Here is a 23,600-nt window from a genome sequence, read left to right on the forward strand (position 1 = left end):
CCATACTTTTGCACCGGTCAAATTTTGTTAAAATGCAGATTGCACATTTTCTGTTAGTACAATAAACCTCATTTGAATCCAGAAATATAACTGAGTCCATCAGTTATTAGATATATGAAACTGAAATAGCTGTTGCAAAAAACAAAATTGTTATAAAGAAAAAAGGTTACCATTATTAGGGGTGCCCAAACTTTAATATATGACTGTATCTCCAGAACAATTTTTTTGCCTGTTGGACTAAGAACGTACTGGTAGATAGTAGCTAACTACCTGCCTGTTCTGCCCAGCGCTGAACTGTTTCAGCTCAGATTGATCACGGACCACTACTGATAGCGGTTCTTATAGTGACGTGAGTTTGGCAGAGCAGCTCCTTCTTCTCCTCTCTGCTCTATTGGTCAGTTATAACTGCCGATGTCATGCTGATTGATGGTCTGCTCCCCACTGCCTAACTGCAGGGAGTTGGCTGGCAATCAGCATGACGTCGGCAGTGACGCCCTGTCAACAGAGCAGAAAAGAAGAGCTGCTCTGTTGATATTAGGTGAAAGGAAGCAGGAGAATCACCGCCTGAGTCCAACACAGTCACGGGGCACAACAGCCAGGTAGATAGCAACTACTTGCCAAACCTCAAAGTCCTAATAACCCCTTTAACCTATTTATTAAAGTTTAGAACTGTTAATAGAATATGAAATATGTTTACGCTTTATCAACCTATGGTCCCTATTTAACCCGTTAACGACCACCGATGCGTCTTTTAACGGCGGCAGTTAAGGGTACTTATGCCACAACGCCGTTTTTTAACAGCACTGAGAAATAAGTATATGGTGCCCCCCAGAGTCGGAATTTCTCTTGGGTTTTGGCTGCTGGGGGTAGCTGAGACACCAGAGAACATGATTCTGGTCAGTTTTTACCGACCCCAATGTTGGGATCGCTGTTATTAACGGTATAACGCCGACCGCAAAAAGAAAAGTAAATTTTCCTGGTCCGCTGGTGTCACTGCACCCCCCCCCCCATGATGTGCCCGGGCTGCCAGCTGCTTCTTCCGGGAGAAAATGGCAGGTGCATGCGCAGTGCGCCTGCCGAGATCTGCCGGACGGCACCCAGCAACAATAGGAAATTTTTCCTATTGGTTCATTTTGATCACTGTGATAGAGTCTATCACAGTGATCAAAATAAAAAAAAATAGTAAATCAAACCCCCCTGTATCACCCCCTTAGTTACGTAAAAATAATAAAATAAAAAAGTATTTCCATTTTCCATCAGGGTTAGGATTTGGCTTAGGGGTGCGGGTTGGGCTTAGGTTTAGGTGTGCGGGTCGGGATTGGGGGGTTACACTGTTTAGGTACATCAGGGGGTCTCCAAATGTGACATGGCGCCACCAGTGATTCCAGCCAATTTTACATTCAAAAAGTCAAGCGGTGCTCCCTCCATTCTGAGCCCCACCATGCACCCAAACAGTGGCTTTTCCCCACATATGGGGTATCGGCGTACTCAGGAGAAATTGCACAATATATTTTGTGGTTCATTTTCTCCTGATGCCCTTGTGAAAATAAAAAAAAAAAAAAAATTGTTTCAAAGTAAATTTTTTGTGAACAAAGTAAAATGTTCATATTTTTTCCTTCCACATTGCTTTAGTTCTTGTGTGGCACCTGAAGGGTTAATAAACTTTTTGAATGTGGTATTGCGCACCTTGAGGGGTGCAGTTTTTATAATTGTTACTTTTTGGTATTTTCTGTCACATTGACCCCCCCCCCCCCCCCCAAACTCGCTTCAAATATGATTGGTCCTTAACAAAAAAAGAAAAAACATTTTTTGTGAATTTTGTTGGAAAAATGAGAAATTGCTGGTCAAATTCAATCCTTATAACTTAACAACAAAAAAAATTATTTCAAAAATTGTGCTGATGTAAAGTAGATATGTGGGAAATGTTATTTATTAACTTTTCTGTGTGACCTCTCTCTGATTTAAGTGTACAAAAATTGAAAAATGTAAATTGCAAAATTTTCCAAATTTTTGCCAAATTTCCTTTTTTTTCCCCCCAGAAATAAACCCATGTTATAGCAAAGAAATGTTACCACTATTATGAAGTACAATATGTTACGAGAAAACAATGTCAGAATCAGCGGGATCCGTTGAAGCGTTCCAGAGTTATAACCTCATAAAGTGACGGTGGTCAGAATTGTAAAAATTGGCTTGGTCACTAAGGGGTTAATACTGATGTTACCATTTTACTGCAGTAAATTTGTTACAATTCTTGACTATGAGTGTTAGAGTGTAGAAAAATGGTCATTATAACCATGGTTTACTGACTCCACAGCTGCCCTGCTTCTATTTGCTGGGATTGTTACTACTTTTTGGGAAAGCAGCTACTAATACTTTCTAGTGTAGGAGAGGACAGCCCGAGGATCCATATTTAGTTGTGATCTTCCTTATTATGATATTTGTTTCCCGCTGTACAATAGTGTTATGTGATTTTGCACGTTGCATGTTATTTCGATAAGTATCCTGCTAATCGTTACAAACGATTATTAAACCCTTTGTGCTAAGAGGCATTGTCAGAATCCATTCATTGATGATTCCTGTAGCTCACTGGCTAAAACATTAAATACATGTCTCTTTTTCTTCCAGGAACTTCTTTTCTAAAAGATCAAAGGACCTGAAATCCGCAGCATCGAGTGCTCCTGGCTGGAAGCTGTTTGGTAAAGTTCCTCCTAGAGAGAACGCTCAGAAAGACTGTAAAATCATTCAGCAGGTGAGCGGCCTCCTTGTGTAGACGCCGTCCCTGTCCATATAGGATACGCCATGAACGGTTTAGATGCAAATCTTACATAGGAAGTCGTCGCATTGCAATCGTAGACTGTACACACAATTGGTTAGTTGGCAGTCTCTAAGCTTTGTGCGCAGTTTACGGACGTAAGCATCACTTATCTGCACTGCAAGTTTCCCAAAACCTGTTTTCTGTATTAGTGATTTTGTTTTTGTTTTCCTACTGCTTTCTGAATTTAGTTTTTAGGTTATGATCAGACTTCCTGGATTTTCCCAGTAGAAAATGCGAATAGTTGGAAAAATTGCAATATCGTAAAATCCACAGCAACAACTTTATCTGCTACATGTGAATAAGTCTTTGAATGTGGCCTTTAACCAGCCCTCCAGTCTCAGTAACCTCGTATGTTCGGCAGTTAAAAATCAGTAATCCTTTTAATTGTATTATTTTACTCACTTACGTATATAGCACCAATACTTCTACACCTCACTACAGACATTATCATCACTGTCCCCCATTGGGGCTTACAATCTACATTCCCTATCAGTATGTCTTTGTAGTGTGGGAGGAAACCAAGGCAGACACAGAGAGAACTAACAAACTCCTTGAGATGTTGTCCTTAAGCTCTTCTTCCAGGCTTCTCCATTAACAGGGCGTGATTGCTCATCTCATGGTGGTTCACAGCCGACTTCACGCAGTTAGACAGCTAGTGTCGATGCACGGACCCCAAACACACTTCTCCAGGAAGTCTGTATTGCGTTCGGTTTCTGTACCCCGAACATCAGCGGTTTCCCACGCTGTCATCCGAGTAACAGCGTGAGAAACACCGGCAGTAAGAACCCTGCCACCGATCAGAGAGCTGTGGTTACCATACTCTTAGATTACGGCATATGGGCCAGCAGCTATGACCAGCGGTAAAATGGTTACCTATTTTTAGGCCGGGAGGGCAATATCTATGACCCCTTACCAGTCTGAGAATACCAACCCCCATGCCGTTTTTTAAATTTAATTTAAAAAAAAAAAAAAAAAAACAGCATAGGACCCCTCTATTCTTGATAGCCTGCCATGATCAAACTGACAGCTGAGGGTTGCATCCCGCTTCTGTCAGTTTTGTCTGCTCTGGTTAACAAAAATAGTGACCCCACCTCATTTTTTAATTTATTTTTAGCACAGGCGCTGGCTGATGAACTCTCATCACCGTGTGCCTGCTCCCGCTGCTATCAGCAACAGCAGGCGTACGCTGATGAGTGAAGTACTCGCTCTCATCAGCTGATGCCTGTGACCAGTGGTGACCTTTTTACCGCCAGTCACATCATACAGCATGGCAACCGCAGTTCTCTGTCCAGCTGTAACAATCTTACTGCCGATCAGAGCCCATGTTTGCTGCGCTGTAACGTAGATGACAGCGTGGCAAACATCGGATGTTCCGGCACCCCCAGTCATCTGAAATGGGTTCGTGTACTGGTCTTGTTCCCGAACAAAACTTTTTTTTTTTTTTTTAATATGATCGGCCGAACCCGAACATCCACAAGTTCACCTATCACTATTAAGGACCTTTGGTGACATCACGGTCATGTGACAATATTGTCGACGTAAAAGATTCTTTAACTGAGGAAGTCTAGAGGAAGTGAAGCATAGACAAACTGGTATGTAGGCAAGGGAGAGAACAAAGTAATTTCTCTAGACCCATGCTCTCTTGGAGGCCCCCAGCTTTTCTAATCCAAGGTTGACTGCTTAATGGACCATGATGTCACCAAAGGTCTTCAAACTGCATGAGTCTAAAGGAACCGAAGTGTGTGTCTGTGTATACACGTGTGTGCGGTGTGTCTGTGTATACACGTGTGTGCGGTGTGTCTGTGTATACACGTGTGTGCGGTGTGTCTGTGTATACACGTGTGTGCGGTGTGTCTGTGTATACACGTGTGTGCGGTGTGTCTGTGTATACACACGTGTGTGCGGTGTGTCTGTGTATACACACGTGTGTGCGGTGTGTCTGTGTATACACACGTGTGTGCGGTGTGTCTGTGTATACACACGTGTGTGCGGTGTGTCTGTGTATACACACGTGTGTGTGCGGTGTGTCTGTGTATACACACGTGTGTGTGCGGTGTGTCTGTGTATACACACGTGTGTGTGCGGTGTGTCTGTGTATACACACGTGTGTGTGCGGTGTGTCTGTGTATACACACGTGTGTGTGCGGTGTGTCTGTGTATACACACGTGTGTGTGCGGTGTGTCTGTGTATACACACGTGTGTGCGCGGTGTGTCTGTGTATACACACGTGTGTGCGCGGTGTGTCTGTGTATACACACGTGTGTGCGCGGTGTGTCTGTGTATACACACGTGTGTGCGCGGTGTGTCTGTGTATACACACGTGTGTGCGCGGTGTGTCTGTGTATACACACGTGTGTGCGCGGTGTGTCTGTGTATACACACGTGTGTGCGCGGTGTGTCTGTGTGTGTGTGCGGTGTGTGTGTGCGTGCGGTGTGTCTGTATACACACTGTGTGTGTGTGCGGTGTGTCTGTGTATACACACTGTGTGTGTGTGTGTGTGTGTGTGTGTGTGTGTGGTGTGTCTGTATACACACGTGTGTGTGTGCGTGCGGTGTGTCTGTGTATACACACGTGTGTCTGTGTGCGTGTGGTGTGTCTGTGTATACACACGTGTGTGTGTGTGTGTGTGTGCGTGCGCGTGTGGTGTGTCTGTGTATACATACGTGTGTCTGTGTATACACACGTGTGTCTGTGTGGTGTACCAAAAAAGAAAAGTAAAGAATTGCAACAGTGATGCACACAGCCCAATATTAAATGAAAAAAGGCTTTATTAATACAATGCCAGACAGACAAGGATAATTAAAAACACTTCTAAAAACATGCAGCCAATAACATGTAAAGACAGTGCATAGCAAGGATATATGACAATAAAAATATTAAGAATATAATACTCAAATAGAACCACCACCCGGTAGGCAATTATGTAAATAGTATGCTGAGAGGGACGCTCATGAATCCAATCTCATAAGGGACAGCAGCTAGCATATATGCATATAGATAATAAATAGATCCTATAACACAGGAATATATAAGCGTATATCTACTATACAAAATTCAAACTCATGGATGTGCTAATAAAAGAATATATGAATTTTTGGCCCAAAAGGATTACCACATATTCGACTTTAGCACCTATATATATATATATATATATATATATATATATATATATATATATATATATATATATTCATACCAGCTTCATCTGCCCTAGATCATATCCATGAGTGTCCACAACATGCTAAACAATCAGTAAAGGATCATAGTTACCAGATGGAGAGCATCAGACACCCTGCCTGCACCAGTCCAACGCGTATCGCTGCCTACACGGACAGCTTCCTCAGGGAAAGTGATCACATAGTGGACCTGCATCCTATTTATTACTTGTAAGTGCACTTGCAATTATCCCTCAGGCGTCATCACCTGTGTGCGGCGCCTGCCGGGTATAATGGATCCTTATGAGCAGCAGAGTCTAGAGAGGTCTATTGAGCATGCTCCAGCTACAGAGCTTGCATTCCACTAGAGTCAAAAAATAACAAAAAAAACATAGAATGAGCGGTTAATTGTTGAATGAAAGAAATCATTAGCAGTCTGTGTGCTTAGTGGTCTTTCAAAAGGGAATAAGGCTGTGTGGCCACGTAAGCATTTTTGAAGCGTTTGTCCCGGTCAAAACGCTTCACAAACGCTTAAAATAAGCATCCCATTCATTTGAATGCATTTTTCCCTTTTTGTGCCAATTCATGTGTATTTTTCCGCAAAGGAAACTCTTAGGCAGGTTTCACACTTGCGTTTTTTTCCTATACTTAACATGGGTGCGCATAATCATGCGTTTGTATGCGCATGTGTTTTTTGTAGTGTGCGCCCGTGCGCACAAAATGCATCCTGTTGCATTTTTTGTGCGCCCGACCTGTCTCAAAAAAAAAACATGCACATGCAATGCGCACGAAATTCACCCAAACCCCTTTAAAGTCTATGGGAGTGCTGACATGCGCATGGTCATGCGCACGTCAGTGCAAAAAAAACATGCGCAAAAAACAAGAACGCATTAAAAACGCATGATGTGTTTTTATGTGCGTTTGCACTGCGCACGCAGCGCAAAAAAACGCAAGTGTGAAAGTAGCCTTAGCGGTTAAAAACACAGCATGCTCATTAATTTTGTGGAGAAGTCCGCGTTTTTAGCTATTTCCTATGAGTCAGAAGATGCGCGGAAAAAACACGCATCAAGAATAAAACTCGCATTTTCTGGGAAGGAGTCCGTTTTTGAAGCAGAAATGTTCTGCATATGTGGGCACACAGCCTAAACATGCATCAACCATTAGAAAACAAGCTCAATGGATTGTACTCCCACAAACTGTTATAATGTGCACTAATGAGTGTGGATTATGCCACAGGTTGCAGTACGTCGATCAAATATGGTTATTCATAGTAATAAAGCACACATACATTAACCACTTAAATGCATACCCGATATAATCCCACATCATAGCATAGTGTAAACTCATGAATTCAAATAATTAGCCCTCGGTGTATTCAGTAAGTTAATTTAGACTTAAAAATATGCCACTGACAGAATCTCACCCTAGATTGCTGCCAGTAGACCCTAAAGGGGACTCCCTTATACAATAGAGTAAGCTCCTCAATTCATCAGGAACCCTGTGAAACAGTTCCTCATTAATACCGACCGGTCTAACTGACTTAAGGTTGTAAATCCATCTAGCTTCCAGCCTAAATAGTTCCCTCTGACGATCTTTTTTACGAATGTTAACTTTAACTTATGGCAATCCTGTGACTGTAAGCCCACCTGTTCTTCCACCATGATATTCCAAGAAATGCGCTGCTACTGAGGACAAAGTTTTCCCTTTTGCCAAATCCGATTTAGCTAAATTAATGGTAGATGCATGTTTTTGTATGCGTTTTCGCAATTCCTGCGACGTTTGCCCCACATAGACCATGTGGCAAGGGCAGACTATCGCTTAATCAATGGAACCGAGTTGGCAGTTAAAGCCTTTTTTCATTCAATATTGGGCTGTGTGTGCATCACTGTTGCAGTTCTTTCCTTTCTTTTTTGGTATAGCATAATTTGGCGCAAGCTTGCACCTAGCTAGAATATTCTCTGTGGTGCCCACCTTTCCATTTATACATGTATGTGTGGTGTGTCTGTATACACACGTGTGTGTGTATGGTGTGTCTGTGTTTTGTTTGTTTTCAATGTTTTATTTATTAACAAATAAGTGACAACATTATCAGGGAAAATTGTGTCAGACACATCTAGGGGTCCAAACAATGTTAATTAATACATCCATAGAGCTAGTATGAAAAGAATTGACTCATTCTTAGAATATATGACAAAAAATTCAGTTGTCACAGCCTTAGGAAATAACAAATAAATTAGTAGCATAAAGAAAAGGCCACAAGAACGGGGTCTGGGAGGGAAACGTGTGTGTGTGGTGTGTCTGTGTATACACACGTGTGTGTGTGTGTGTGTGTGTGTGTGTGTGTGTGTGGTGTGTCTGTGTATACACACGTGTGTGTGTGTGTGTGCGCGGTGTGTCTGTGTATACACACGTGTGTGTGGTGTGTCTGTGTATACACACGGGTGTGTGTGTGTGGTGTGTCTGTGTATACACGTGTGTGTGTGCGTGCGGTGTGTCTGTGTATACACGTGTGTGTGTGTGTGTGCGGTGTGTCTGTGTATACACACGGGTGTGTGTGTGTGGTGTGTCTGTGTATACACACGGGTGTGTGTGTGTGGTGTGTCTGTGTGCGTGCGGTGTGTCTGTGTATACACGTGTGTGTGTGTGTGTGTGCGGTGTGTCTGTGTATACACGTGTGTGTGTGTGTGTATACACGTGTGTGTGTGCGTGCGGTGTGTCTGTGTATACACGTGTGTGTGTGTGTGCGGTGTGTCTGTGTATACACGTGTGTGTGTGTGTGTGCGGTGTGTCTGTGTATACATGTGTGTGTGTGTGTGCGGTGTGTCTGTGTATACACGTGTGTGTGTGTGTGCGGTGTGTCTGTGTATACACGTGTGTGTGTGTGTGTGTGTGTGTGTGTGTGTGTGTGTGCGGTGTGTGTGTATACACGTGTGTGTGTGTGTGTGTGTGTGCGTGTGCGGTGAGTCTGTGTATACACGCGTGTGTGTGCGGTGTGTCTGTGTATACACGCGTGTGTGTGCGGTGTGTCTGTGTATACACGCGTGTGTGTGCGGTGTGTCTGTGTATACACGCGTGTGTGTGCGGTGTGTCTGTGTATACACGTGTGTGTGTGTGTGTGTGTGTGCGGTGTGTCTGTGTATACACGCGTGTGTGTGCGGTGTGTCTGTGTATACACACGTGTGTGTGCGTGTGATGACATGATGATTATATTTGAATACATATTGATTTATTTATTTTTTTGTTCAAGAATAAATGTGGATTGTTCTGGGGAAAAAAGACTTCCACTGAAGCTAAAAAAAAAGCCCTAACCCATCTTTTGTAGCAAAAAGTAATATAAGGTCCGGTCTTCTTGTTGGGGAGACGTAGTAGATCATGTGGCTTGCCCAGCACTATATTGGTGCATAACACAAGAACAAACACACAATTTCCACCACCAACACTACTCCCTAGGCTGTGTTCACACACAGCGTTTTTTTTGTGTTTTTCCAGCGGATTTACCAAAAAATCCGCTCAAACACTTAAAAGAAGCTTCCCATTCATTTTAATGCATTTTGCACTTTTCCGCGAAAATGCAGCATGCTCATTAATTTCGCGGAAAATTCCACATTTCTAGCTATTTTCTGTGTGTCTGGGGACGCGCGGAAAAAAACGCGTGTTTTCTGGGAAGGAGTCCGGTTTTTATGCAGAAATGTTCTGCATACGTGTGCACATAGCCTTAGAAAAAGGAAGGTGTCCAGATAAATCCAATGTGTTTATTGACGACAAGGGGTCGAGTGAAGGGGCAGACGAGCGGTGCTCCTCATGGCCCGCTGGAGCTGAGCTGGCTTACTTCTACTTCAGTACATAAACCTGGCTGCATCCTGCAGTTATGGAAACTTATGTGATAAAACACTCCGGGATCGCCTTTGCTGGGGTCAAAGGTCACGTGTGTTCAGCATGAAACTCAGGCGCAGAGCTGGGATTCGGGTATAACTGACACTGGGTCAGGTTTATTAATGGTGAAAGCAATGCAAAAGGAAATAAAACATAAAACAAATCCTTGCCTGTCCGGCACTAACTAAACAATGGACAACCTAACTACCAACTGGCGGGCTTCTCCCATCCAGCCAAACCACAGTTGCAGTGGGCACTGCTTTCACTCACGAGTGTCTCTCACACAGACAGGCTCTCTGTGTTCCCAGGCTGAGACACTCACACAACCACCTGGCATCCTTTTATATCCACCTCCCATTATTCATTAGCAAGCAGGTGCAATACTGACCAGACTAGGCCACATAGGAAAGGAATCTGGGCAAGATATACCTGCCCTCATCCACTATTCCCACATGATTCTCACATATCCCCCCCCTCTGCTCAGACCTCTCCGGTCGAGCAATGACACCTGCCAAACAGTGCACTCGGGACAGGGCATCTGCATTTCCCATCTGTACCCCTGGGCGGTGCTCCACCGTAAAAGTGTAGGCCTGCAGGGCAAGGAACCACCGGGTCACCCGGCTATTCCGTTCCTTGTTCAAGTGCATCCACTTGAGAGGGGCATGGTCCGTGATCAGCCTGAACTTTCGGCCCACCAGGTAATATTTGAGGGCCTCTAGAGCCCACTTAATGGCGAGGCACTCTTTTTCTACGACTGCATACCTTTGCTTGTGTTTATTCAGCTTCCTGCTGAGATAGAGGACTGGGTGTTCCACTCCGTCCCTCACTTGTGAGAGTACTGCCCCGATACCGGTATCAGAGGCATCCGTTTGTACCACAAACTCGCTGCGGAAGTCCGGAGTCACCAGTACGGGCTGAGAGCAAAGTGCCCGTTTTAGGCTATGGAAGGCTTCTTCAGCCGCTAAACTTCATTTAATCATGACGGAGTCTTTCCCTTTTGTAAGATCTGTCAGGGGGGTAGCGATGGCTGCAAAATTGGGTATGAACCGGCGATAATAGCCGGCGATCCCCAGGAAGGCTTGCACCTGCTTCTTGTTGACAGGTTGTGGCCAGTCCTGAACCGCCTGAATCTTATCAACCTGGGGTTTAACAACACCCCTCCCAATTACATACCCCAAATACCGGGCTTCTTCTAGCCCGATGTGACATTTCTTGGGGTTCGCGGTTAGACCTGCCTCCCACAGGTCGTCAATCACAGCTTGTACTTTCTGGAGATGAGTCTCCCAGTCCAAGCTGTAAATGACAATGTCGTCCAAATAGGCCGAAGCGTACTGCCTATGTGGCCTCAGGACTCGATCCATCAGTCTCTGGAAGGTCGCCGGTGCTCCGTGCAGTCCAAACGGCATATACATATACTGAAATAGACCTTCTGGGGTAGCAAATGCCGTCTTTTCTCTGGCAGCCTCCGCCAGAGGGATCTGCCAATACCCCTTTGTTAGGTCTAGGGTCGTAATATACCGGGCTTTTCCTAACCAATCTATTAACTCGTCGACCCGGGGCATAGGGTAGGCATCAAATTTTGAGACCGCATTCAGTTTCCTGAAGTCATTGCAGAACTGGATGGTGCCGTCCGGTTTAGGAATTAGCACAATCGGGCTGGACCAAGCACTGTGCGATTCCTCAATGACACCTAACTCTAACATTGCCTTCACTTCTCGGGAAACGGCTTCACGGCGCGCTTCCGGGATTCGGTAGGGCTTTACGTGAACTGTGACACCAGGTTCTGTTACGATGTCATGTTTCATTAGCGTAGTCTGCCCGGGTTTTTCTGAGAAAAACTTTTGGTTGTGAAGTAGAAACTGCCTGACCTCAGTCTTTTGCCGCTCCGAGAGAGTCTCTGCAACCCGTACCTCCGGTACGGTATGCGAGCAGACGGGACGGGCCAGCTCCGCTGACAAGGCAGACCGATCTTTCCAGGGTTTTATCAGATTTACATGATAAATCTGTTCAGGTTTCCGCTTACCTGCCTGGTATACTTTGTAGTTTACTTCACCAACTGTTTCCTTAATCTCAAAGGGGCCCTGCCACTTTGCCAGGAACTTACTGTCCACCGTGGGGACCAGGATCAACACCCTATCTCCAGGTGCAAACGTACGGATCTTGGCGCCCCTATCATAGATTCTTTTTTGGGCTCCTTGAGCCTGCATCATGTGTTCTTTGACTATAGGCATAGCAGCCGCAATACGGTCCTGCATTTGTGTGACGTGATCTATCACTGTTTTAAACGGAGTGACCTGACCCTCCCAGGTTTCTTTTGCAACGTCTAACAGTCCGCGAGGACGTCGGGCGTACAATAACTCGAAAGGCGAGAATCCCGTGGAAGACTGGGGTACTTCCCTGATGGCAAAAAGCAAATACGGAAGTAAATAGTCCCAGTTCTTCCCATCCTTGTCTATCACCTATCTCAGCATCTGCTTCAGAGTTTTATTGAACCGTTCGACCAACCCGTCTGTTTGAGGGTGATACACGGATGTGCGTAACGGTTCGATTTGTAACAACCGGCAGAGCTCCTTCATTATCCTGCACATAAAGGGGGTCCCCTGGTCGGTGAGTATCTGTTTTGGTATACCGACCCGACAAAACACATGCACCAGTTCCTTGGCAATCGTCTTGGTGGCCGTGTTACGCAAAGGGATGGCCTCCGGGTAACGAGTGGCATAATCCAAGATGACCAGGATATGTTGGTGTCCACGTGCAGACCGTGGAAGGGGTCCAACTAAATCCATCCCAATCCTCTCAAACGGGACTTCAATAATAGGTAGGGGTACCAAAGGGCTACAGAACCGGGGCTTAGGTGCAGAGGCTTGACAGTCAGGACAAGACTCACAATATACACGAATATCGTGATGCATGCCTGGCCAAACAAAACATCCTTTCGGTGGTTTTCTGGACTCCCAGGTGACCTCCCATCACATGTCCGTGGGCCAGGTCCAGCACCTGCCGCCGGTAGGGTTTTGGCACGACTAATAGTTGCACCGTATCTTCCCCCTTTTTCTCTATCTGATAGAGTAAATCATTCTCCAGAACCATGTAAGGATATGCCAGCCTAGAGCCAGGTTCTACGGCTACCCCATTTATCACTTTTACATTTGTCCTAGCCTGAGAAAGGGTAGGATCCTTTATTTGCTCGCTTTGGAAGTCATCTTTCTGAACTTCTAAATCCGGCAAACGGGGAGGTGGACGGCAGTCGGCCTCCTCCTCTTCCCCGGTCTCCTCCGTATCACCCGCCATGACTGAAAACGGGAACTGCAGGTCATTTCCCGCAGACTCTTCCCCCGAGTCTTCCGGGGAGACCTCTTCCAGGGGTTCGGGACCCCCACGCGCCCTGGGAGAAGAATCATGTACACGATTACCCAAGGGCATCAACTGATTCTCCCACAATTGCCAGAAGTGGGGAAAATCCCGGCCCAGGATAACATCATGCAATAACGCCGGGACGAGTCCCACTTTATGTTGCACAGACCCATAGGAAGTAGTAATGCATATGACCGTGGTGAGGTACGAACAGGTGTCTCCATGCACACACGTTACAGAAAATTTGTCTGATGGTCCAGTCGGGGCTGACACCAGACTGGCCTTCATCAGAGTCACCACACTTCCCGAGTCTAACAATGCCACCACATTTTTGCCATCAACAGTTAAATCACACAAGTGTTTCTCCACATCCTTTTGACCGGCATTCACACTCACTACCCGTGCAACCATAGACTTGTGGTTTTTAGAGTCTGTGACGTCGCACTGCATGGGTTCAGTAGTGACCGGACAGTTCGCAGCAATATGTCCCATCTCTTGGCAGCGGAAACACCTAAAGGGCCCCTTGCTTAGACCATAGTTCGTTACTCTCGGCATCGCAGTGCGGGCAGTCCCATTTTCCTCCCCCACTGTCTTAGGGATTTTTCCATCTCCCCTACTCCCTGGAACAGTCTTACCGGTTCCACGTGGAGATGATGAAGAACAAGGTGGGGTAACGTCGTCTCGGAGTCCTTCCGCCACGGAGTAACGTTCAACCAGATCCACCAGTTGATCTGCCGTCGTAGGATTTCCATGGCTTACCCACTTCCTCAGGGCTGGCGGTAGAGCTCTCAGGTACTTGTCCATGACGACTCTCTGGATTATCTCTGGCGCTGTCAGCACCTCGGGTTGTAGCCACTTCTTTGTCACGTGGATCAGGTCGAACATCTGTGACCGCGGTGGTTTATCTGGCTGATAAGTCCATTGATGCACTCTCTGTGCACGGACAGCGGTCGTCACTCCCAGCCGGGCCAAGATCTCGGCTTTCAGTTTGTCAAAGTCCTGCGCAGCTTCAGGCTCTAAGTCATAATACGCCTTTTGGGCCTCACCGGAAAGAAACGGGGCAATCAGGCCGGCCCATCGTGCCTTCGGCCATTTTTCTCGCACCGCCGTCCGTTCAAACGTAGTCAGGTATGCCTCGACGTCATCTTCGGTCGTCATCTTCTGCCAGTACCGACTCACGTGAATCACTCTCTACTCGGCTTCCAGGTTAACCTCATGTAGGCTTGCCAGGCGCTGCGCCACCTGCTGGAGAAGCGAACGATCGGTAGCTGTCATGTCCACCAACTCCTTCAGCTGGGCCATCATCACCCGATTAGCTTCTTGCTGGACGGCGGTGGACTGTACCAGCGCTTTCACCACGTCCTCCATGCTCATGCTTGCAACGTGATGCCCGCGTTCTCCACCACAATGTGATAAAACACTCCGGGGATCGCCTTTGCTGGGGTCAAAGGTCACGTGCATTCAGCATGAAACTCAGGTGCAGAGCTGGGATTCGGGTATAACTGACACTGGGTCAGGTTTATTAATGGTGAAAGCAATGCAAAAGGAAATAAAACATAAAACAAATCCTTGCCTGTCCGGCACTAACTAAACAATGGACAACCTAACTACCAACTGGCGGGCTTCTCCCGTCCAGCCAAACCACAGTTGCAGTGGGCACTGCTTTCACTCACGAGTGTCTCTCACACAGACAGGCTCTCTGTGTTCCCAGGCTGAGACACTCACACAACCACCTGGCATCCTTTTATATCCACCTCCCATTATTCATTAGCAAGCAGGTGCGATACTGACCAGACTAGGCCACATAGGAAAGGAATCTGGGCGAGATATACCTGCCCTCATCCACTATTCCCACATGATTCTCACACTTACGGGAACTATCAGTTGACATTTTGATTAAAATATGCAAGCCTGCACCCGTGTCAGGGGCACACATGGTTTTCCAAATGACTAGATCATATAACACATTGGAGAAAAAAAAAAAAAAAAAAAGCAATTTAAAAAAGGCAGTGAAATGTTATACGTCACAGAATCATCAGCTGCCCGTATACTCTTTATGCCTCATCCCCTCTACGGTCACAGCCATTACATAGTATAAGATTATCTCGGCTCAATTACATAATTTTTTAACACATCCAATTGTGGAAGTTATTATTATTATTCCAAGGTCTATTGATTGAAATGTGCTATGTAAAACCCCTTTAGTTCTTGGGCAGTAAAGGGTCCCTCCGCGCAGCAGTCCTAACTGGCCAGAGGCAGCACCCGCTTGGGCAGGGGCGAATAAGTGAACCTGTTTAATGGCTGTGTCGTTGGACCCTTGTGCTCTTTATTGTCACCTGCAGTGGGCGTTGTTTGTAGCCTCTTGTGGCATCTGCCCTTGTACTTGGACAACCACATGTTGAGAGAATAGGAAGACCGTATACTCTCCTCCCACACCAGTGCCGTTCCTGCAGTGTTGGTGTCAGGTCTCTCGGTGCTCCCGTGACAATATGTCACCTGAAAGCTGCAGCCAACTCTGGGGGTGATCGTCTGTTCTGATGAAATAGTTACGGTAGCAGCCGGTGACATAAATGCCATGTAAGCACCAGTGAGTATAAGCTTTTCATATTTAGCACGGTGGACTCGGCATTTAGGAACGGGTTTTCTAAGTAGAACTGTTATGTATATTATCGAGGCTCCAACCAAAATGAAAATGTACACTGTATCCACATGTGTCAGCACATTTAGCCTTTTACTCTGAATTCCGTTATTTCTCCTGTGATCTCATCAGTGGCCGTTCATTCAAAGCCACGAAGTGTGTGTGTGCAGCCTGATATCTTGCGGAGCAGCCTGGCCATGTGTGGGTTCTCCTCCCTCTTATCTCTGGCACGCAGTATTGGCGCCCTCCCTTTTTTCATGCCCCTATTTCTTTATATCGAATCCAGGAAATGTAGTTTCTGATCTCGAGCCTTTCCTAGTGTGACTGGTTTCATTGTACCCTTATTGCCATTCACATCAGTCCGCCAGTATACAAAAAAGGAGCGTAGGTGTGAGTGGTGCAGAGGTAGTGGCTGCAGCCAGGCACACTTACTAAGGAAGCCCCCCTCTGCCACGTAACAATTCACCTTTTTTATTCATGATACATGGTAGAGCAGCAGACCCCATTTTACACAAGAATATCTCCGCTTAATTACCAAATAATGGCATGTAATAATGGCAGATCTGTTACATGCAGTTTTTCAAGTTGCAGGGCAATGACCGGAATCTCCCCAGTTGTCCTTTCATGACCATATTCACCAGCATTGGCTGCGATCTTATGACTTTGTGACTGTTCCCTGTTCTCTGTGTAATTATACATCTATGGCTACTCTGTAGCAGTTGGTCATCTGAATAGAAAATCTGTTCCAACTTGCATTTCAAAATCAGAACGTATGGCCACCCCATTGCAGTGTCCTCAGTACTGCTCCGTAGAGAAGCTGTCAGCATGTTTCCCATTTCTGACTGAACCGCTCCCATCACTGTAATTCGTTACCCCAGTGTCATTTCTTACTGCCCAAAACCTGGTATACATGTGCAAACTAGCTTTATTTACATGAGGCTCCATAGGGAAGTGACAGCTGACCCATCCAGTGGCTTCTTCCAGACTGACCTCAGCACCTCCTTGAGCACCCTTGCCTCGCTATATGGATGGCGTCCCCTATGTTAAGCTCAAAATCCTGTCCATGCTCTGTTCAACAGAAGCCCGGTGCGCTCGCATTTCACCATTCATTAATGGCCGGGATAAAGAATGTAGCAGCATAGTATGAGTGCAGAGAGTGAGATCTCACTCTTTTCCGGCGATAGGAGCCATGGAGGTTTTTGAGATCTCACTCTGAGGCTGTGTTCACACACAGCGTTTTTTTTGCGTTTTTCCCGCGGATTTACCAAAAAATCCGCGCAAACACTTAAAAGAAGCTTCCCGTTCGTTTTAATGCATTTTGCACTTTTTGTGCATATTGATGCGTTTTTTACCGCAAAAAAAAGCTTTGCGGTAAAAAACGCAGCATGCTCATTAATTTCGCGGTAAATTCCGCATTTCTGGCTATTTTCTGAGTGTCTGGGGATGCACGGTAAAAACGCATGAAAAAAACCGCACGTTTTCTGGGAAGGAGTCCTGTTTTTATGCAGAAATTTTCTGCATACGTGTGCACATAGCCTGAATGGCGGGATCCCACAACCTGGAAATTTGGGCCTGCCTTTAGTAGATCAGGTTCTTTCGGGGACACTTGGCACTTTTGACGGAAACGTTTAGTAAAATTGCTAATTTTGACCTGCGTGCTCTATTTCTCCCCCAGATTGGTGATAGGTATCCTTTAAGCATTGGGTAGCCAACCTTATGTGAAAAGGAAATAATAAGCATTGACGCACATTCACGTAGACGTTTTCTTGGACCAGAGAAAATAATGGATCACAAACAAGTTTGGAAACTTATAAAAGCCCCACTTAGTGCACCATACAGTATAATGGCCCCACATTCTGCACCATGTAGTGTAAGAGCCCCACAAAGTGCCCCATACAATATACCGGTAATGGCCTCGCATAGACCTCCATGCAGTATAATAGCCCCACATAGTGCACCATGCATTATAATGGCCTTCACATAGTGCACTGTACAGTATAATGACCCCCCACATTGTGCTCCATACAGTATAATGGCCCCTCATAGTGCTCCACAGTGTAATGGCTCCATAATGTGCTTCATACAGTATAATGGCACGAAATAGTGCTCAATACAATATTCAGTATAATGGACTCGCATAGTGCACCGTACAGTATAATGGACTCGCATAGTGCACCGTACAGTATAATGGACTCGCATAGTGCACCGTACAGTATAATGGACTTGCATAGTGCACCGTACAGTATAATGGACTTGCATCGTGCACCGTACAGTATAATGGACTTGCATAGTGCACCGTACAGTATAATGGACTTGCATAGTGCACCGTACAGTATAATGGACTTGCATAGTGCACCGTACAGTATAATGGACTTGCATCGTGCACCGTACAGTACATTGGACCCGCATAGTGAACCGTACAATATAATGGACTTGCATCGTGCACCGTACAGTATAATGGACTTGCATAGTGCACCGTACAGTATAATGGAGCCGCACAGTGCCCCGTACAGTATAATGGAACCGCATAGTGCACCGTACAGTATAATGGAGCCGCATAGTGCACCGTACAGTATAATGGAGCCGCATAGTGCACCGTACAGTATAATGGAGCCGCATAGTGCACCGTACAGTATAATGGAGCCGCATAGTGCACCGTACAGTATAATGGAGCCGCATAGTGCACCGTACAGTATAATGGAGCTGCATTGTGCTCCATACTGAAACAGACTAAGAAACCTTTTTAAATGCTTAGGAAGCCTTTGTGTTTTTTGTTAAATTAAAAAAAAAAAAAAAAAAAAAAGTTTCATGACTTGTCCTGATCTTAAATCTGACAAATGATGACCTATATGTATACTGGATACAGTGAAAGCTTTTTTTTTTTATTCAAAATGTTATTGGTTTATAAAACACATATTTCAACAGGTTCAAACGCAACATGTTGCATTCGGTGCAGGTCGCCGCACCGTCAAAACGATGCATGCGGAGGCATCTGCTTACATTGGCACGGCCTGCATACCTAATGCTAAAGATACGGAATGCAGGCTGCATGCCGACGGAGGCGGAGCTGACCGGAGAAGGTGGAGCTTCACGGAGGAAGTCCGCAGCTCCTCCATACACAGAGGGGGGAATGATGGGAGAGAGAGAGTGACGCCTCCTCTCTCATCATTGCTTTCAACTGTATCAGCCCCCCCCTGGTAGCTACATTTTTGCATATGGGTTTATGGAAACAACCATCATTCACTTGATGGTGTGGTAATGGCGGCTCAACGACTCCTACAATGGATCAATATCAGCCCCTTCTGTTGGACGCAATTGGGGCTATACCTATTAATGTACACTGATTGTCCCACTATTAGAGTACATTTATCTAGCTGCTCTAGACTGATGATGCTACTGTGTAGCTGGGACAGGTTGTTAGCTTCTTGTTGAGATTGGTAAGGAAATGATTGAGAATTTTGGAATGTGTGCGAGGAGTGGGATAGGCATCTCAAGTATCCCAGGGCTGCGCCTTGTAAACCTCTTCAAAGGGACAGATGCTTCTTGCTTTCCTACGCAGTCCTTCTATAACAATAGCACTGGACCTTTTCTCTATTTTGTCAGCATTAAAAATCACTTTCAAATCAAATTTTTCAAATCGGCAAACCTATGAAAAGAATTAAATTTTCTTGGAGTTAGATTATTTGTTTGCCTGGACATATATTTTTTCATACCTATGTTATGTGTGTACCTCCACAAGAACTGCTGAGTTAAATGCCCCAAATACTTAAATAATTAACTCCATTAATTAAGCCAACACCCTCCATTATAACTATAACAGGAGACTTTATTAATTACAAAAATGGTACTTACATATAAAAGACATAATAAGTTAAGCTAGACAAGTGAATATGGTGACAATAGACACCAGAAAAACTGAGCACGCAATAGATGTCAGTCACCTACATGAGGGGACATAGTATGGGGCAAAGTATCGAAGTGTCAACTAATCCTGGGGTTTACTACCCAAATAATGACAGGGACTCCTCATATAAAGTCCTAATAAGTACAGGGGGTAAACCAAGAGACAATGTCAGACCCCAGCAACAGTCTCCACCATGTAATGCTTACCCATGTGGGAGGCAAAAATTGAGACCACTTTCAAATGTTCAGTTTGCCTGATTTTTCTCTTGATAGGTATATTTCTTAGTAAAAATGTAAATTGTTCGTTTAGTCTGACAACATGTCTCTGAATTTCCAAGCAATAAATTTTGTTTTGTTTTTTTCTGAAAAGGAGAAATGGTCAAAATTAAAACCCCCCAGTGCTTGCAGACCTCAAATAATGCAAAGAAAACAAGTTCATAATCATTTAGCAACAACAATACTAACTCAGGAAGAGTTCAGAAATCAATATTTTGTGGACTAACCATGATTTTTAATCGCAGCTTTCATGCATCTTGGCAGGCTTGCCACCAGTCTTTCAGAATGCTTCTGGTGCAAAATTGTCCACCATCCTCCTGATGACATTCCAGAGGTTTTCAATGGGGTTCAGGTCTGGGGATTCGGTTGCCCATGACAGGGATTTGATGTGGTGGTCCTTCATCCACATATGTATGTGTGTGTGTATATATGTGTGTGTGTATGTATATATATATATATATATATATATATATATATATATATATATATATATATATATATATTCACAGTACAGACCAAAAGTTTGGACACACCTTCCCGTTCAAAGAGTTTTCTTTATTTTCATGACTATGAAAACTGTAGATTCACTCTGAAGGCATCAAAGCTGTGAATTAACACATGTGGAATTATAATTATTGTATACTGTATTTTGTTTATATAGATATATTATAGGTTCTTTTCACTGGACAAACCCTTTAAGTTATAACCATTCTTCAGGATAATTGATGCTGACACCTGCACTTATTTGACAGAATGAGTAATTTTTTCTCCCATTAAATGCAGTGGCCTGGCCCATGCGCGACCCCCCACTCCATTTGTCTCCTAGGGTGCTGCCGAGCACTGTGCTCGGCTCTAACTGGCAGCACAGATAATGAATGGAGCGGCAGATGGGAATGGGCGCTGCCACTGCATTTATCTTTGGCAGACTGAGCAACTTTAATCAGTCTATGCAGGTTCCAGTCAGCCCTTACCAATCAGTATCCTGTCACCTATTCACTTATTTGCACTAGGTGACCCCCCTTTAAAATGAAGCCCGTAATAAACAATATGAACATACGTAATTTTTGTACAGGCTGTGATTAATGTATGATTGCTTGCCATCAGCCCGTTGATCTCAAGCCTCCTGCTTCGTACACCACATGGCTGCAGTGAGAAGTTGCTCCTCCGTCCGTCCTACATGGCTGGTGGTGCCTTGCCCAGCGAGTCTGCTACACAGGCCCTTTCCTAATTTAATATGTGTATTATCTCTAGACATAATATCCAGATGGCCTTCTCCTACTCCAGTAGTGGTTCCTCATCAGTAGTCCGTCCTTTTCCTTGCCAGATAAAGCTGCTTTTGCGCAGAGATCTGTTTATAGCAGTAATGTCTTTTCAGAATGAATGGCGTTCCATTGGTAATGTGGCTGTAGTGACCAGCTTAATGTCTGGTGATGGAGGGTATGTGGTCATCCCCCTAATTATATGACTAGTTTCCGCGCAGTATTGGGAGTAACGGAGCAGCGATAGCCTGAATGTCACCATATCTCTCAATGCCAGGATGAGGACAGTGATGTTACACAGTATTACACTACACCACTTCCTTTCCTGGTAACTGGGGGATAATTCTGTGACTAATCACTAATGTGGAAAACAATTTACGCAGTGTATTTGTAATGAATTACTTTGTTGTAAGTGGGTAGAAAAATAGATATTAGATAGTAGATATTGTGAGGTATTCCGAACTAATATGACCATGCAACAAATGATAAAGTGTGATAAAAGGTAAGAACTAGGTACTATTCTATACAACGAGGTACACTGACACATAACCAGGGCTGTGGAGTCAGTAAGCCAAACCTCTAACTCCTCCATTTCCATGACTCCGACTCCCTCATACATGCTTCATGTTTAAGTGATAAATTTACTGTAGTAAAATGGCAACATTAGGTTTTTAATCATTATTATGATACAATAATCAAGCCATTTAGAACCTAAAATATATTTATTGGAATTCAACTTTAGAACAAAAAACTTTTGCATATTTAAAATTTATTATGCACTATGCAGTAGATGGGGGGAAAAAAACGTTTTCAACAAAAACGTACTGAATAACATTTGTGCTGTCTATGAATTTGTTCTGAGAAATGTATCGCCTCCATCAGATCCTCCTTCATAGATGACCTCAAATCTGACCTAATTATTTTAACCACATGCAACATCTCTAACCATTTCAGGATATAAAGGCATTTCCTCGTGCACAGTCAGTTTTGATGACCGATTGAACTCTTCTACTTCGAGAGCAAGTGAAAAATGATGCTGAGATATGGTCAAACTATTTTTTATTGGAATTGGGTCTTTTTTTCCTGCGGCAACGCTTTGCCTGGTCCATGTCTTCCAAATACTTTCAAAATCAAACTTCTCATCTGATGAGGATGAAGAAACGGCAGCAGCAGCACTGGTCGGTCCCGAGTCCTCTTGCGCCTGGCAGTCCTCTTGTAGGCCACTCATCCTAACTGCTACCTCAGTCAGAGCTGCTTTTCCTTTAGTAAGCTGTTGATCATCAAGCAGTATACGATGACTTGGGTCCACATAAACAGCTGCCAGACAAATTTTATTTTCCAATAGCTGTGTCTCTCTCCGTTTCATTGAAGCAGCAATGCCATCTGCGATTAAACCTCCTCTTTGGGACAGGCAAAACAAGAAGTTCTTCCACTACTTTTTTTTTTTTTTTTTTTTTAATAACTGGATATTTATTGATTTTTCAATAGAAATTTACACAATGAGATCACACCAGGATACAATGCATGTAAACATTCAATGCAAATCCGTTAATAAACATAATGGAGACAAATATAATTGACAATGTAAAACACGAGGGAGGGATGGCAAAAAGATCCAAGGGAAAGATGGCACATTTTACTGAGTAAATATCGATATTAAGCCTTCTGAGCCCAGTATACATCCCACAGATTCCACGTTACTTCAAAACTTTCAGGTTATGTGCACACGTGCGGAATTGCCGCGGAAATTTCCGCAACTCCCTGCCGCTAATTCCCGCAGAAAAACTAGCATTTTGCAAGCGATCTGTAGCATCGCTTGGAAAATTGACAGGTTGGTCACACTCGTCAAACATAGTGTTTGACAAGTGTGACCAACTTTTTACTGTTGAGGCTGACTATGCAACATCAGTAGTAAAAGATATAATGTTAAAAATAATAAAAAAATTGTGATATTCTCACCTTCCGGCGTCCCCCGCAGCGTTCCTAGGCCTCAGCGATGCTCCCAGCAAGTCCCGTTCCCAGCGATGCCTTGCGACAATGACCCCATATGACGTAGCATCTCACGAGACCGCTACATCATCAGAGGTCATTGTCACGAGGCATCACTGGGAACGGAAGTTGGCGGGAGCATCGCTGAGGTCTGGGAATGCTGCAGGGGACGCCGGAAGGTGAGAATATCACGACTTTGTATTTTAATTCTTTTTTTTCCACAAGGATATGGTACCCAGGGCCTGGAGGAGAGTCTCCTCTCCTCCAGGCCCTGGGTACCATCCGCACATTTTCCGCTTACTTTGCGCATGGTGGGCATAGTCACATGTGGAAAGT

The 23,600-nt window shown here is 44.7% G+C and overlaps 1 protein-coding gene across 2 annotated transcripts in view; it reads left to right on the plus strand.

The window, feature by feature from the left end:
- LOC141098279 (TBC1 domain family member 12-like) overlaps positions 1 to 23,600 on the plus strand; it is a 125,794-nt gene that overhangs the window by 44,098 nt on the left and 58,096 nt on the right. For both annotated transcript variants that reach the window (XM_073585938.1, XM_073585939.1), the window contains exon 2: positions 2,626 to 2,749. In XM_073585938.1, coding sequence (XP_073442039.1) covers positions 2,626 to 2,749 — 124 coding nt within the window. The remainder of the gene's footprint in view (positions 1 to 2,625; positions 2,750 to 23,600) is intronic.

Source organism: Dendrobates tinctorius, unplaced genomic scaffold, assembly GCF_039654945.1.
Source record: "Dendrobates tinctorius isolate UK_male_01 unplaced genomic scaffold, ASM3965494v1 ptg000089l, whole genome shotgun sequence".
NCBI classification, from domain to species: domain Eukaryota; kingdom Metazoa; phylum Chordata; class Amphibia; order Anura; family Dendrobatidae; genus Dendrobates; species Dendrobates tinctorius.